Source organism: Hemibagrus wyckioides, linkage group LG28 (genome assembly GCF_019097595.1).
Source record: "Hemibagrus wyckioides isolate EC202008001 linkage group LG28, SWU_Hwy_1.0, whole genome shotgun sequence".
NCBI lineage: Eukaryota > Metazoa > Chordata > Actinopteri > Siluriformes > Bagridae > Hemibagrus > Hemibagrus wyckioides.
The window spans coordinates 13,295,502-13,310,715 of NC_080737.1; the positions used below are offsets into that span (position 1 = coordinate 13,295,502).

At 39.5% G+C, this 15,214-nt stretch overlaps 1 protein-coding gene across 1 annotated transcript; it reads left to right on the forward strand.

The window, feature by feature from the left end:
* The first annotated feature begins 2,737 nt into the window (after positions 1–2,737).
* On the forward strand, positions 2,738–15,011 carry uap1l1 (UDP-N-acetylglucosamine pyrophosphorylase 1, like 1). Its single transcript, XM_058383952.1, has 9 exons — positions 2,738–3,167; positions 4,307–4,511; positions 5,079–5,254; positions 5,581–5,753; positions 7,255–7,448; positions 8,057–8,197; positions 8,300–8,485; positions 9,393–9,459; positions 14,699–15,011. The coding sequence occupies exons 1-9, from the start codon at positions 2,879–2,881 to the stop codon at positions 14,771–14,773; spliced, it is 1,506 nt and encodes a 501-aa protein (XP_058239935.1). The 5' UTR covers positions 2,738–2,878; the 3' UTR covers positions 14,774–15,011.
* Positions 15,012–15,214: the final 203 nt, after the last annotated feature.

The window sequence follows — 15,214 nt, forward strand, 5'->3', positions numbered from 1 at the left end:
CATTTTTTGAACATTGGCTCAACTTTGCCTTGGTTGTTGGGTCAAAGTAGGTTTGTTGGGCCAGGGTCAGCTACCTGCCTGGCCACAGTTAGCAAGACCTCCTGGCCGCAGTTAGCCTAACGCTCCCACAGAATCAAAAATAAAACACTTAGCTAATTACACAAATACCTAACTCACTTTCATTCATTTGGAAGTTTCATTTAAAAATATAAATCAGTAGCTAAATTAATGTTGTTCCCCAAAATTTCTACAGTAGATCTTTAAGCATGAGTGAATGATTAGTGCTAAGACACTTTTCTGACAGTTTTTATTATTATTATTATTATTATTATTGTTGTTGTTTTAATGTTGTTATTCATTTTTATTTATTTATTTATTTATTTATTTATTTATTATGTAAATGATTTTAAACCTGTAGACTGAATTTAAACTTATACACTCAATCCCCATCAGCTGACCACCAGGCACGCGCCTCACCGCGAGTGGTCACATGACTGAAGTGAGTGGCGGAAGTGAGCCGAGTACCGTTATTGTGTTTAGCAAAGATATCAGGCAGTTTTTGTCCATCTCACAAGCACAAGCCAGCTGCTAATTTGATTGACCTCCAGATGTGAGTTTCTAAAGTTTAATCAGACCGCTCACTTCGGCTCACACAAGTGTTTGTTGAACTTTTTTTTGTCCGCACCGGTCACGAGTTTCTTCTGCTGTGATGCAGAAATGTATCTTTCTAGTCGACTTCGCCTTTCCACCTTAAATGATCCCCTTTTACACCTGTAGGGGGAGACACTTATTACTCTTTTCACTCGCTCACATTAACTGCATGAACCTGGTCTGATTATCCAACAAGATTGAAAATATACACTATATTGCCAAAAGTACCCCTCCAAATCATTGAATTCAGGTGTTGTTATCAGGGGTTGGGCTTGGCCCTGGCCCCTTAGTTCCAGTGAAATGAACTCTTAATGCTTCAGTGTACCAAGACATTTTGGTCAATTTCATGCTCCCAACTTTGTGGGAACAGTTTTGGGGATTCCTGTTCCAACATGACTGCACACCAGTGCACAAAGCAAGATGAGCGAGTTTGGTGTGAAGCATTAAGAGTTCACTGGAACTAAGGAGACAAGCCCGATATTGTGTATAGCATTATAGTGTATGAATGTGATTGAGGTAGAAGTGAAATTCACCAAGGCACTGTGGATGACCTCTTCCTGTTCCAACATGACTGCACACCAGTGCACAAAGCAAGGTCCATAAAAACATGGATGAGTGAGTTTGATGTGGAGGAACTTGACTGGCCTTGACTATGCATGGTTCCTGCCTGGCCCAAAGTCATTTTTAATCTTAACGTTTCATATACACTATATTGCCAAAACTTGACTGACCAGCACAGAGTCCTGACTTCAACCCAATAGAACACCTTTGGGATGAATTAGAGTGGAGACTGCGAGCCAGACCTTCTCGTCCAACATCGGTGCTTGACCTCACAAATGCACTTCTAGTGGAATGAAAAATTCCCATAAAAACACTCCTAAACTTTGTGCAAAGCCTTCCCTGAAGAGTTGAAGCTGTTATAGCTGTGGACCAACTCCATATTAAATTCATGTGCATGTAAAGGTAGACATCCCAGTTTTGGCCTGGCTTGCAGTTTCCAATCTAATTCATCCCAAAGGTGTTCTATCGGGTTGAGGTCAGGACTCTGTGCAGGTCAGTCAAGTTTTGGCAAAAACTTTTGGCAATATAGTGTATATGAAACGTTAAGATTAACAAAGACTTTGCGCCACGCAGGAACCATGCATACATACACACACACACACACACACACATATATATATATATATATATATATATATATATATATATATATATATATATATATATATATATATATATATATATATATATATAATTGTGCATAATATTTAAAACCATTAACCACTAGGGTGGACTTTGGTTCATTATTGGAAAATGTGGTATTTTAGGCAAAATATTATCAACACTTTTAAGTATGAAGACTTTTGAATGAGACTGGACAGATGGACGGATGTTATTTTGTAAAAGTAATATGTATGCTATTTCTGATTGTAGTCATATTTTGTCTCAGGTTGTTGAGCCTTTCAAAGAGTGGTCTGAAAATGATTTTATCTAAAGACTTATGATACTTTTAAGGGGAAATAAGACTTTGGGCCAAGATGAAGGCAAATTATACTATTTTAAGATTATTTCATATTGTTGTGAGTTTTTTTGGGCCTCAGGATAGTTCAACCTCGAGTGGTTTAAAACATATATTCATGTCGGGAAATTTTTTAAATTAACATGATCCAGTTAGGCCTTTGTGTTTAAAGTTTGCATGTTCTCCCTGTGCTTCAAGGGTTTCCTCTGGGTACTCTAGTTTCCTCCACCAGTCCAAGACACGCATTGTCAATGGGGCATCTTTAAATTGTCAATAGTATATGCAATTGTGCCCTGCGATGTGTTGGCGCCCCATCCAGGGTGCTTTCGGCCTTGTGTGTCCGGAGTCCCCTGGGATAGGCTCCAGGCTCCCTGTGACCTTGTATAGGATAAGTGTTATAGAAAATCTGACGGATGATCTGTTAACTGTTCCAACAATAAATATTTCTCAACAATGAAAATTGTAATACATTTGCAAAGTTGTGCAAATCTCCACGCAGGTCGAATAGCGCCATCTAGAGGCGAAATAATCTCAATATTTAAGGAGGAACGGCGAAATTAAATAAACTGCGAATAGACAATAACTTCAGCCTCGTGAGGGGAGGAGGGTCAGTCAGTCAGTTAGTCAGGTGAGACCAGAGGAGGACAGGAGACGGGTGTCTTCTCTGCCGAATTCCTGACAGGGTTTGATGACATTGTGCCCAGGACCATGTTGTCGTATGAAGACGCTAAAGTGAAATTAGACTCCGCGGGTCAGAGTCACGTCCTGCGGTTCTGGCCCGAGCTTTCGGCTGAGGACAGGGACGCGTTTCTGGCCGAGCTGTCTCAGCTGGAGCCCGGAGAGCTGGTGAGACACTGCCGGAGCGCCGCCGAGGCCGCGAGACAGAGCTCGGGTGAGGAGGAGCGGCTGTGCGGGCGCATGGAGCCGGTAGAGCGCGAGTTCATCGGCGGAGTGCGGAGAAGTGATCCGGGCTCACTGCAGGAGTGGGAGGAGGAAGGTCCGGCTTTACTTACCTACTATTTATACTCCAAACTAATCAGGGATGTTTGTTTTTGGTGTATTTATGACTTTTTAATATTTCTCATGCTGTCCTGTCTTTATTTTTGGTGATTCATTTCAAAGGAAATAACAGTATCAGGAGATGTCAGCCTAAAGCAGAGCACAATATTGTTAGTATACACTGACCGGGCTTAACATTATGACCACCTGTCTAATATTGTGTTGATCCCCCTTTTGCTGCCAAAACAGCCCTGACCCATCATGCACCGTGTATTCTGACACCTTTCTATTAGAACCAGCATTAACTTCTTCAGCAATTTGAGCAACAGTAGCTCGTCTGTTGGATCGGATCACACGGGCCAGCCTTCTCTCCCCACGTGCATCAGTGAGCCTTGACCATCCATGACCCTGTCCTTGGTTCAACACTGTTGCTTCCTTGGACCACTTTTGATAGATACTGACCACTGCAGACCGGGAACACCCCATAAGAGCTGCAGTTTTGGAGATGCTCTGATCCAGTCGTCTAGCCATCAAAATGTGGCCCTTGTCAAGCCTCTAACAGATCAACTTTGAGGAAAAAATGTTCACTTGCTGCCTCTAATATATCCCACCCACTAAGAGGTGCCATGATGAGGAGATAATCAGTGTTATTCACTTCACCTCTCACTGCTCATAATGTTATGCCTGATGGGTGTAGGAAGGTAGTTTTAATTAAAATATCATAATATGAATAAAAATGACTAGTTAGAATAGTAAAGTATTACAGGGAAAGAATTATGTGTGAAGAAATACATGTGTGCAGAGTTCAGAGTATAAATAGTGAGGGGGAAAAATAAGGCTGTAAAGCAACTGTACTAAACAAGAGAACTCTGTGGTCTTAAACACTTACTGCTCTGTGTAGGAATAACCTGACATAACCTGTATCCTGATGTTCCTTACTGAAAAATAAACAGCTCTGTTTTGACTATGATACTGGAAAAATGTGGTGAAAATATAAAGCAAACAGAGAGCTTATAAAGTACTCTGTGTTTGCTACTAAAGCTGAAACTACATTGATTGACAAGTGCTATAAATAATCAAACGAATGACGTACAATAAAAGAAAGTTTGTTTGTTGTTTTTTTTTCTTTCTTTGCAGGTTTTTCACAGATAGCTCAAAACAAAGTGGCCGTGCTGCTGTTAGCTGGTGGGCAGGGAACCAGACTCGGAGTTCCGTATCCTAAAGGAATGTATGACGTCGGGCTGCCAAGTGGCAAAACATTGTATCAGATCCAAGCAGAGCGTATTCGGAAGTTGCAGAACCTGGCAAGCGAGAAATTTGGTCTCAAGTGCACAGTGCCTTGGTGAATTTCACCTCAACCTCAATCACAATCATACACTATAATGCTATACACAATATTGGGCTTGTCTCCTTAGTTCCAGTGAACTCTTAATGCTTCACACCAAACTCGCTCATCTTGGTTTGTGCACTGGTGCACAGTCATGTTGGAACAGGAATCCCCAAAACTGTTCCCACAAATTTGGGAGCATGAAATTGTCCAAAATGTCTTGGTTTGCTAAAGCATTAAGAGTTGCTTTCACTGGAACTAAGGAGCCGAGCCCAACCCCTGAAAAACAACACCTGAATTCAATGATTTGGATGGGTGTCCCACTACAGTGTATATTTTCAATCTGGCTGGATAATCAGACCAGGTTAATGCAGTTAATGTCAGTGAGTGCAAAGTATAATAAGTGTCTCCTCCCCCTGGGTGTCCCAAAACTTTTGGTAATATAGTGTATATACCCAAAAAGCCCATAAATGTTTTCATTCCATCATCTAAAAGTTCTGCACTCTGGTAAAACCGAGGGCTTTAACTATACAGCCATCAGCTCCAGTAACTCTTTGTCTGCTTTATATTGGGTGGACACAGGTATATAATGACCAGCGAGTTCACCCTGGAGCCCACAGAGAAATTTTTCAAAGAGAACGGCTACTTTGACTTGGATCCTTCCAATGTGGTGATGTTCGAGCAGAGGATGATTCCAGCTGTTGACTTTGATGGGAAGATTATTCTGGAAAAGAAGAATAAGATAGCCATGGCTCCAGGTTTGAGATATTTTTTTGAAAACAATGCATAATCAACATAGCTGTATCTAAACAAAATATGCAGCACAATCAAATACACAATCAAAGATCATCTTGATTTGCTCCTGTCTAGTACTTTTCGTACTTAGTTAAATTAAAAGTGTCTGAAATGTATTATGATTCACTATAATGTTGTTTATTTCCATTATTTTAACAGTTACTCAAACACTGTCCCACAATTTTGATGAGCAAACAACATTTTATCTAAACATTACATATTCTATATTATCGTTTGTGGAATATATTTAACACTTAAACAAATATGTGTTTGTTTTGTTGCTTTTCAGATGGAAATGGAGGCCTTTATCGCGCTCTTGTAGACAACAAGGTCTTAGAGGATATGGAGAGAAGGGGGGTGCAGTATATTCATGTCTACTGTGTTGATAACATCCTGGTTAAACTGGCTGATCCACTGTTTATTGGCTTCTGTGTGAAGAAAGGAGCCGACTGTGGTGCTAAGGTACAAATGAACCTACGTGTACAATATGAGGTTTTTACTTTTTGTCTTCATCTGATCACATTGTTGGTGGGTCGGGGTGATGTGTGACGTTGTAACAATGGATGGGAATTGATTTTACCTGTACTTATTATACTACGGTCATTGTTATTGCTAACTTATTTGGTACATAGGGCATTTATTCACATAAGCAGTTATGTGAAGTTGTTTCATATCCTCAGAATGACAAAGCTACACACATTGCAAGTGTATAAAGTTCATTATATGGTATACAGTGTAATATAGCAAAGGACATCCTGGAAGGAGGAATGGTAGAGCGTGACAGAGTCTGACAGTCTAGATGGAGTCTAGATATTCACTTTGGTACCGTATACCAAACTGAATATAGAATGAATAGATGAACTTGACCAATCCTGAGCACTCCTGAAGAAAGTTCCGGTCCTCTCCCACAATTATATTTAGTTCTGTTTTTACTGGAAATATATTAACAAACTCCGTAAATGTGCCTCCATATGGTCAGTTTTTCCTCCCACCCACTAGCTAGCTTTCCTTAATCTCATTACAGCTGCTAAGCGAGGAGGGTGACAGCAATCATGTGCTACTTTTGAGACACGTGAAACCAGCTAGTAACTCTTTTTAAACTGCTCATGCAGCTAAATACACTCAGAGGAAAGTGTTTACTGCCCCCTTCTGCATACATCAGCTCACAGCTGCCCAGGACTGGCTACAGTCACTATGATTGTCAGGAGAGAGACAGTAAAGCCATCTCTCCCTCTCAGAGAGCCTGACTACGGAGGGGTGTGACATTGTAAGGATCCGAACTTGGGATCTTGTAAACCTCTAGATGAAGATTCCAACAGAGATGCCAAAAAATTATTTATATTTATAGCTATTGTTGACCTTTCTTTACCAAATACACCATGTGTCCAGTGTGGCCCAGGATAAATCCTCAGCAGTGTAAATTCCCAGAAAGTTGTAACTGTTCTCATACTGTCCAACCAGCAATAGTGGGTGGAATTGAATTAATCTAATCATGTCCACAACCATCTCCATTGTCTTTATCTTGAGAATAAGATCGTTATTACCAGACCATTCAGCTCACTCCTATAAGGTGTTGTATCAATATTGACACTCTTCAGTGTCTTGTGCACTTGTGTGTTGGACAGAATAAAGTACCTTGTCCTCCTCTCTGACTGGAATGTAATGGTTCAATTTTCAGAGACTCAATACAGCCCATAGTCCAACTTCTTTACTCAAAGATATGAGCATGTGTTTGTCACAAGTCTCTGGAATAGTTAGTGGTGTAAATCCTTACCAGTCTTTGTCTTTATCACAGTAGACGAGGTACTAGTTTCCCAAGCTCCAGCACGATAAGAAGTTCTCCATAATACTTTCTCTACATGCCGCACTCATAATAATTTAAGGATCGATATTCCATCATATTTAGTTTTTCCTGGATTTCTGCCATGCATCATCCTTTGTTTCTCCCCTGTGTGTTGCTGAGGTGGTAGAAAAGGCGTATCCATCCGAGCCTGTGGGTGTAGTATGCCGTGTAGATGGCATGTACCAGGTGGTGGAATACAGCGAGCTGGAGCCTGAGACAGCAGAGCAGCGCCATCCTGGGGGAGAGCTCGTGTACAATGCTGGAAACATCTGCAACCATTTCTTCACCAGAGACTTTCTATTGGAGGTGGCCCTGTGAGTGACACTGTGTATATGCCTATCATTTTATTTAATGGTTTTGATATTGTTTTGTTTTTCAGGTAAAAAAAAATTAAAATGATAGATGTGTATAGTGTTTGTCCATTATGATCAGCTCAACATACTACCAGACAGAAAAAAATGACTAGCACAGTGTGATGAAGCTCAATATTATCCTTGGCAGCAGAGAAAGGTCGATCATTCAAGGCAATGAATTCTATTTTTTATTATATTTACCACTGTTGCATAGATGTTTTTGTGTTGTGATTTTGTCTTTCCAAAAACTGCAGGTTGTGTCGCTATCAGGGGTTTTCCTTTTTGTTATATTGTTCTGTACAGTGTGCATGAGACAGATTTCATGTCAAAGTGGTGAAGTCCTCTCCGTCTTTGACGTGAACAGTGATAAAATAGCGCTTGTCTACTGTCCCTCGTAGAAACTGAAATGGTTCCAAACATCCGACATTTTCACCGTTGATGTGCTGCTTGAGTGAATCTGAATACTGAACAGCAAGAGCATGTTTAATCACCCTGCAATTTTTATCATCATTAAAATTATTTGTACAGTATTTAATTTAGCATTTAAACATTTTTTTTCTTTTTCTTAGGAATTATCAGGACCAGTTGAAGCAGCATGTAGCCATCAAGAAAGTGCCGTTTGTGGATGAAGGAGGGAACTTTGTGAAACCGACAAAACCAAATGGAATAAAAATGGAGAAGTTTGTCTTCGACGTCTTCCAGTTTTCAAAGTGAATCCCTGTTATCCTTGTTATCAGTAAAAAAAAGTTTAAGGTCGTTTTTTAAAATCGTTAAAATAGGTTTACGACATGACGTTGCCTTTCTCGTTGCAGAAAATTTGTTGCGTTTGAGGTTCTCAGGGAGGACGAGTTCTCACCGCTGAAAAATGCGGATGGTGCGCCTGTTGATACTCCGACCACAGTGAGGCGCTCTCTGCTGGCTCAGCACTATCGCTGGGCATTGCAAGCCAAGGCCGTGTTCCTTGATGAGCACGACAACCCCATCACTTCAGAATGCAGGTGCCAAAAATGCTTATTCGTTTCTTTCCTTGTTTACATGCTTTGTGTCGCGTCATAAAGCCAGAGGATATTAATTGTAGTTTAATAGTGAATCACAGCATCACTTTAAAGTATCAGAATCACATCATTCAGAAATCATGCTGATGCTCATATTTATACAGTATATTGCTCAAAATTAAGTAAGTAAGTAAGCAGCCTTTATTTGTCACATATACATTACTGCACAGTGGGGTCAGAGCACAGGGTCAGCCATGATGCAGCACCCCAGGAGAAGGTTGTGGGCCTTGCAATGGTGGCAGCTTGGCAGTGCTGAGTCTTGAACCCTGATCTTCCAATAAACAACCAAGAGTCTTAACCACTTTAGCTTCCACCGCCCAGGTTACAATTTGGAGCTACCAAAGCTCCATTTTACACAACTTCACTTAACTATATTCAGTTGTAGAGAGGACATTATTCATAATCGCACTCTCTGGCATCACCCTGATGAGGATGGATTCCCTTTTGAGTCTAGTTCCTTTGGTTTCTTCCTCATATATGTCTTAGGGAGTTTTTCCTTGCCTCTGGCTTGCTCGTTGGAGATTTGGAGAGAATGTCCATTTGTTAAAAAGCGCTATAAAATAAAAGCACAACAAATAAAAAATAAAAAGAATTGAATTGAACAGAAAAGTCAGCAGTACGGGTTCAGGACACCGGCATTTGTAAGAGACGTCTATGTTAAGCAAATATGCTGTGTATATTGTCCTGTAGATGAAGAATTGTGAACTAAATGTGTCTAGAAGTATAAGACGATATATATTAAGTATTTATTATTTTAACATTTTACTAGACCTCTGTCGTTCTTTAAAATACAGTTCAAAATAATCTAAGAAAACGTTCGATTATTGATCTGTGTTTTATTAATCTACAGGGCGGCTCAGGATGGTGATCCTCCAGCGGTGTGTGAAATTTCTCCACTTGTGTCTTATTTTGGAGAGGTGAGAGATCTTTGACACGTCGGTTGTTTCTGTATGGGATTGAGTCTTGACAATGCCTTATACTGCAGCATACCATATACCATGTGTTAGAAAATGTGTGAGTAAAGGGTACAGCACTTGATACAACTTCAGAACTGTTCATTTCAGCAGTATTAATGAATGAAGTAAGAGTTTATACATACAGAGGCATCATTGTAGGAACTAACTAATGTCACATTATCATGTATTTATCTCTTACACTCTTAAAGTCTAAGAAGCCTGGGCTAACCTGTGCGTGTGAGAATACGGTATCTGCATCTGTACATACCAGTACATTGATAGAGATTTTATACTATCCTCCTCCTCCTATTACTACTAAATGAGGTGTAGAACTTGTGTAAACTCAACAAGCTCACACTCGTCTCCTCTAAATATGAGCTAAAAACATGATCTAAATATGACCTCGAATCAGGAGAGACTGGCTTGGGTTAAAAAACAGAAACAAAAAAAAACTATTCTCTTGACTAGCATGCTAGCATACAAGCTGCAACTGCAGGTGGAAAATGACCTCGATTAAGTTTTTGCAGCGAAGAAAGTGAGGAAAAATACATCTCCTTATTTCAGTGCCTTAATTCTTTTGTGTGTGTTTTTTAAAAAGAGATAGTAGTGTGGTGGACATTTGTACAAAACCAGAAAGCTCTGCACACCAGTGAAAGCTTGGCCTGAGAGCTAATGTTTAATTAGCTGTGATTTAGTTTTGTTACATTTTAATGTACATTTTATTTTGTTATATGTTGCTATGAGTCTGAATGCATCCCACAAACACTGGCATTATTACGATTCATTTATTGTAAGTGTATAATGATGAATGTTTGTAATTAGTAGAAATTAATTGCAAAAGTGAAAGCTAAGGCACATTTCCATTTCAGTGCCTTTATTTTATACTGAGCCTGTGTCTTATTGAGAAGCCACTGTACTGAAGTTTGTGTAACAAACTGATGATGATGATGAATCCGGGTAACGTTTGATAAGGTACTAAGCTTTGCACTGTGGTTCTGTATATTAGAACCAGCTTATAACAAAACTCTAGAAATTTCTGTAGCCACTACAAAAACAAACAAACAAAAAAAAAAAACAACAGCATTTGATATGAATGTGTAGACTCACTCACTCACTCATTCACTTACTAACTCACTCACACTTACTCATTCACTCATTCACTTACTAACTCACACACTCATTCACTTACTAACTTACTCACACACACACTTACTCATTCACTCATTCACTTACTAACTCACTCACACTTACTCATTCACTCATTCACTTACTAACTCACACACTCATTCACTTACTAACTCACTCACTCACTCGTTCACTTACTAACTCACTCACACACTCACTCACTCATTCACTTACTAACTCACTCACACACTCATTCACTTACTAACTCACTCACTCACTCATTCACTTACTAACTCACTCACACACACACTTACTCACACACTCATTCACTTACTAACTCACTCACTCACTCATTCACTTACTCACTCACTCACTCATTCACTTACTAACTCACTCACACACACACTTACTCACACACTCATTCACTTACTAACTCACTCACTCATTCACTTACTCACTCACTCATTCACTTACTAACTCACTCACACACACACTTACTCATTCACTCATTCACTTACTAACTCACTCATTCACTTACTAACTCACTCACACACTCATTCACTTACTAACTCACTCACTCATTCACTTACTAACTCACTCACACACACACTTACTCATTCACTCATTCACTTACTAACTCACTCACACACTCATTCACTTACTAACTCACTCACTCATTCACTTACTAACTCACTCACACACACACTTACTCATTCACTCATTCACTTACTAACTCACTCACACACTCATTCACTTACTAACTCACTCACTCATTCACTTACTCACTCACTCATTCACTTACTAACTCACTCACACACACACTTACTCACACACTCATTCACTTACTAACTCACTCACTCATTCACTTACTCACTCACTCATTCACTTACTAACTCACTCACACACACACTTACTCATTCACTCATTCACTTACTAACTCACTCATTCACTTACTAACTCTCACACACTCATTCACTTACTAACTCACTCACACACTCATTCACTTACTAACTCACTCACTCATTCACTTACTCACTCACTCATTCACTTACTAACTCACTCACTCATTCACTTACTCATTCACTCATTCACTTACTAACTCACTCACACACATTCACTTACTAACTCACTCACACACTCATTCACTTACTAACTCACTCTCACACCTATTCACTTACTAACTCACTCACACACTTATTCACTTACTAACTCACTCACTCACTTATTCACTTACTAACTCACTCACACACACACTTACTCATTCACTCATTCACCTACTAACTCACTCACTCACTCATTCACTTACTAACTCACTCACTCACTTATTCACTTACTAACTCACTCACACACACACTTACTCATTCACTCATTCACCTACTAACTCACTCACTCACTCATTCACTTACTAACTCACTCACACACTCATTCACTTACTAACTCACTCATTCACCTACTAACTCACACACACACTCACTCATTCACTTACTCACTCACTCATTCACTTACTAACTCACTCACACACACACTTACTCATTCACTCATTCACTTACTAACTCACTCATTCACTTACTAACTCTCACACACTCATTCACTTACTAACTCACTCACACACTCATTCACTTACTAACTCACTCACTCATTCACTTACTCACTCACTCATTCACTTACTAACTCACTCACTCATTCACTTACTCATTCACTCATTCACTTACTAACTCACTCACACACATTCACTTACTAACTCACTCACACACTCATTCACTTACTAACTCACTCTCACACCTATTCACTTACTAACTCACTCACACACTTATTCACTTACTAACTCACTCACTCACTTATTCACTTACTAACTCACTCACACACACACTTACTCATTCACTCATTCACCTACTAACTCACTCACTCACTCATTCACTTACTAACTCACTCACTCACTTATTCACTTACTAACTCACTCACACACACACTTACTCATTCACTCATTCACCTACTAACTCACTCACTCACTCATTCACTTACTAACTCACTCACACACTCATTCACTTACTAACTCACTCATTCACCTACTAACTCACACACACACTTACTCATTCACTCATTCACCTACTAACTCACTCACACACTCATTCACTTACTAACTCACTCACACACACACTTACTCATTCACTTACTAACTCACTCACACACTCATTCACTTACTAACTCACTCACACACACTTACTCATTCACTCATTCACCTACTAACTCACTCACACACTCATTCACTTACTAACTCACTCACACACTCATTCACTTACTAACTCACTCATTCACTTACTAACTCACTCACTCACTCACTCATTCACTTACTAACTCTCACACACACTTACTCACACACTCATTCACTTACTAACTCACTCACTCGCTCACTCACTCATTCACCTACTAACTCACTCACACACTCATTCACTTACTAACTCACTCACACACTCATTCACTTACTAACTCACTCATTCACTTACTAACTCACTCACTCACTCACACACTCATTCACTTACTAACTCACTCACTCATTCACTTACTAACTCACTCACACACACTTACTCACTCACTCATTCACTTACTAACTCACTCACACACACACTTACTCATTCACTCATTCACTTACTAACTCACTCACACACTCATTCACTTACTAACTCACTCACTCACTCATTCACTTACTAACTCACTCACACACACACTTACTCATTCACTCATTCACTTACTAACTCACTCACACACTCATTCACTTACTAACTCACTCATTCACTTACTAACTCACTCACTCACTCATTCACTTACTAACTCACTCACACACACACTTACTCACACACTCATTCACTTACTAACTCACTCATTCACTTACTCACTCATTCACTTACTAACTCACTCACACACACACTTACTCATTCACTCATTCACTTACTAACTCACTCACACACTCATTCACTTACTAACTCACTCACTCACACACTCATTCACTTACTAACTCACTCACACACACACTTACTCATTCACTCATTCACTTACTAACTCACACACTCATTCACTTACTAACTCACTCACACACACACTTACTCATTCACTCATTCACTTACTAACTCACACACTCATTCACTTACTAACTCACTCACACACTCATTCACTTACTAACTCACTCACACACTCATTCACTTACTAACTCACTCACACACTCATTCACTTACTAACTCACTCACTCACACACTCATTCACTTACTAACTCACTCACACACACACTCATTCACTCATTCACTTACTAACTCACTCACTCACTCATTCACTTACTAACTCACTCACTCACTCATTCACTTACTAACTCACTCACTCACACACTCATTCACTTACTAACTCACTCACACACACACTCATTCACTCATTCACTTACTAACTCACTCACTCACTCATTCACTTACTAACTCACTCACACACTCATTCACTTACTAACTCACTCACTCATTCACTTACTAACTCACTCACACACACACTTACTCATTCACTCATTCACTTACTAACTCACTCACTCACTCATTCACTTACTAACTCACTCACTCACTCATTCACTTACTAAATCACTCACACACACACTTACTCATTCACCTACTAACTCACTCACACACTCATTCACTTACTCACACACACTCACTCACACACTTTCTCATTCACTTACTAACTCACTCACACACACACTCATTCACTTACTAACTCACACACACACTCATTCACTTACTAACTCACTCACACACACACTCATTCACTTACTAACTCACTCACACACTCATTCACTTACTCACTCACACACACACTCACTCACACACTTTCTCATTCACTTACTAACTCACTCACTCACACACTTACTCACTCATTCACTCACTCATTCATTCACTCACTCATTCATTCACTCACTCACTCACTCATTCACTTACTAACTCACTCACTCACTCACTCACACACACTCTCTCTCTCTCTCTCTCACACACACACACACACACATGCACTCACTCACTCAATTTTCCCCACGTCTGTGTTTCAGGGCCTGGAGAATCTGCTCAAGCACAAGAACTTGAAATCTCCATTTCTGCTTGACGACAACAACGTGAAGAATTAAATAAATAGATCAGGTTATTTTCTTTTCAGGATCTTTTTTTTATATTCAGACCAGTCACTTTGGAATAAGGGAACTGAAACATAAAACATTGTCTGTACAAGGGATATATATTTTTTAATATAGTCCATGTGTTTACATGCATTATTATACAGTCATGACGTTTGAAACTTCTACTTGATATATCAATGGAATCAACTGAAAAGCAACTTTAATAAATGATCTATTCTTCATCAATTCATTAATGCTTTCCTGTATTTCTATATTATAACAATATAAACACACTTACTCATTCACTCACTCACACACACTCACACATTTATTCATTCACTCATACTCACTCACACTCACACACACTCATTCACTCACTCACTCACACACTCATTCACTCACTCACTCACACTCACACACACTCATTCACTCACTCACTCACACACTCATTCA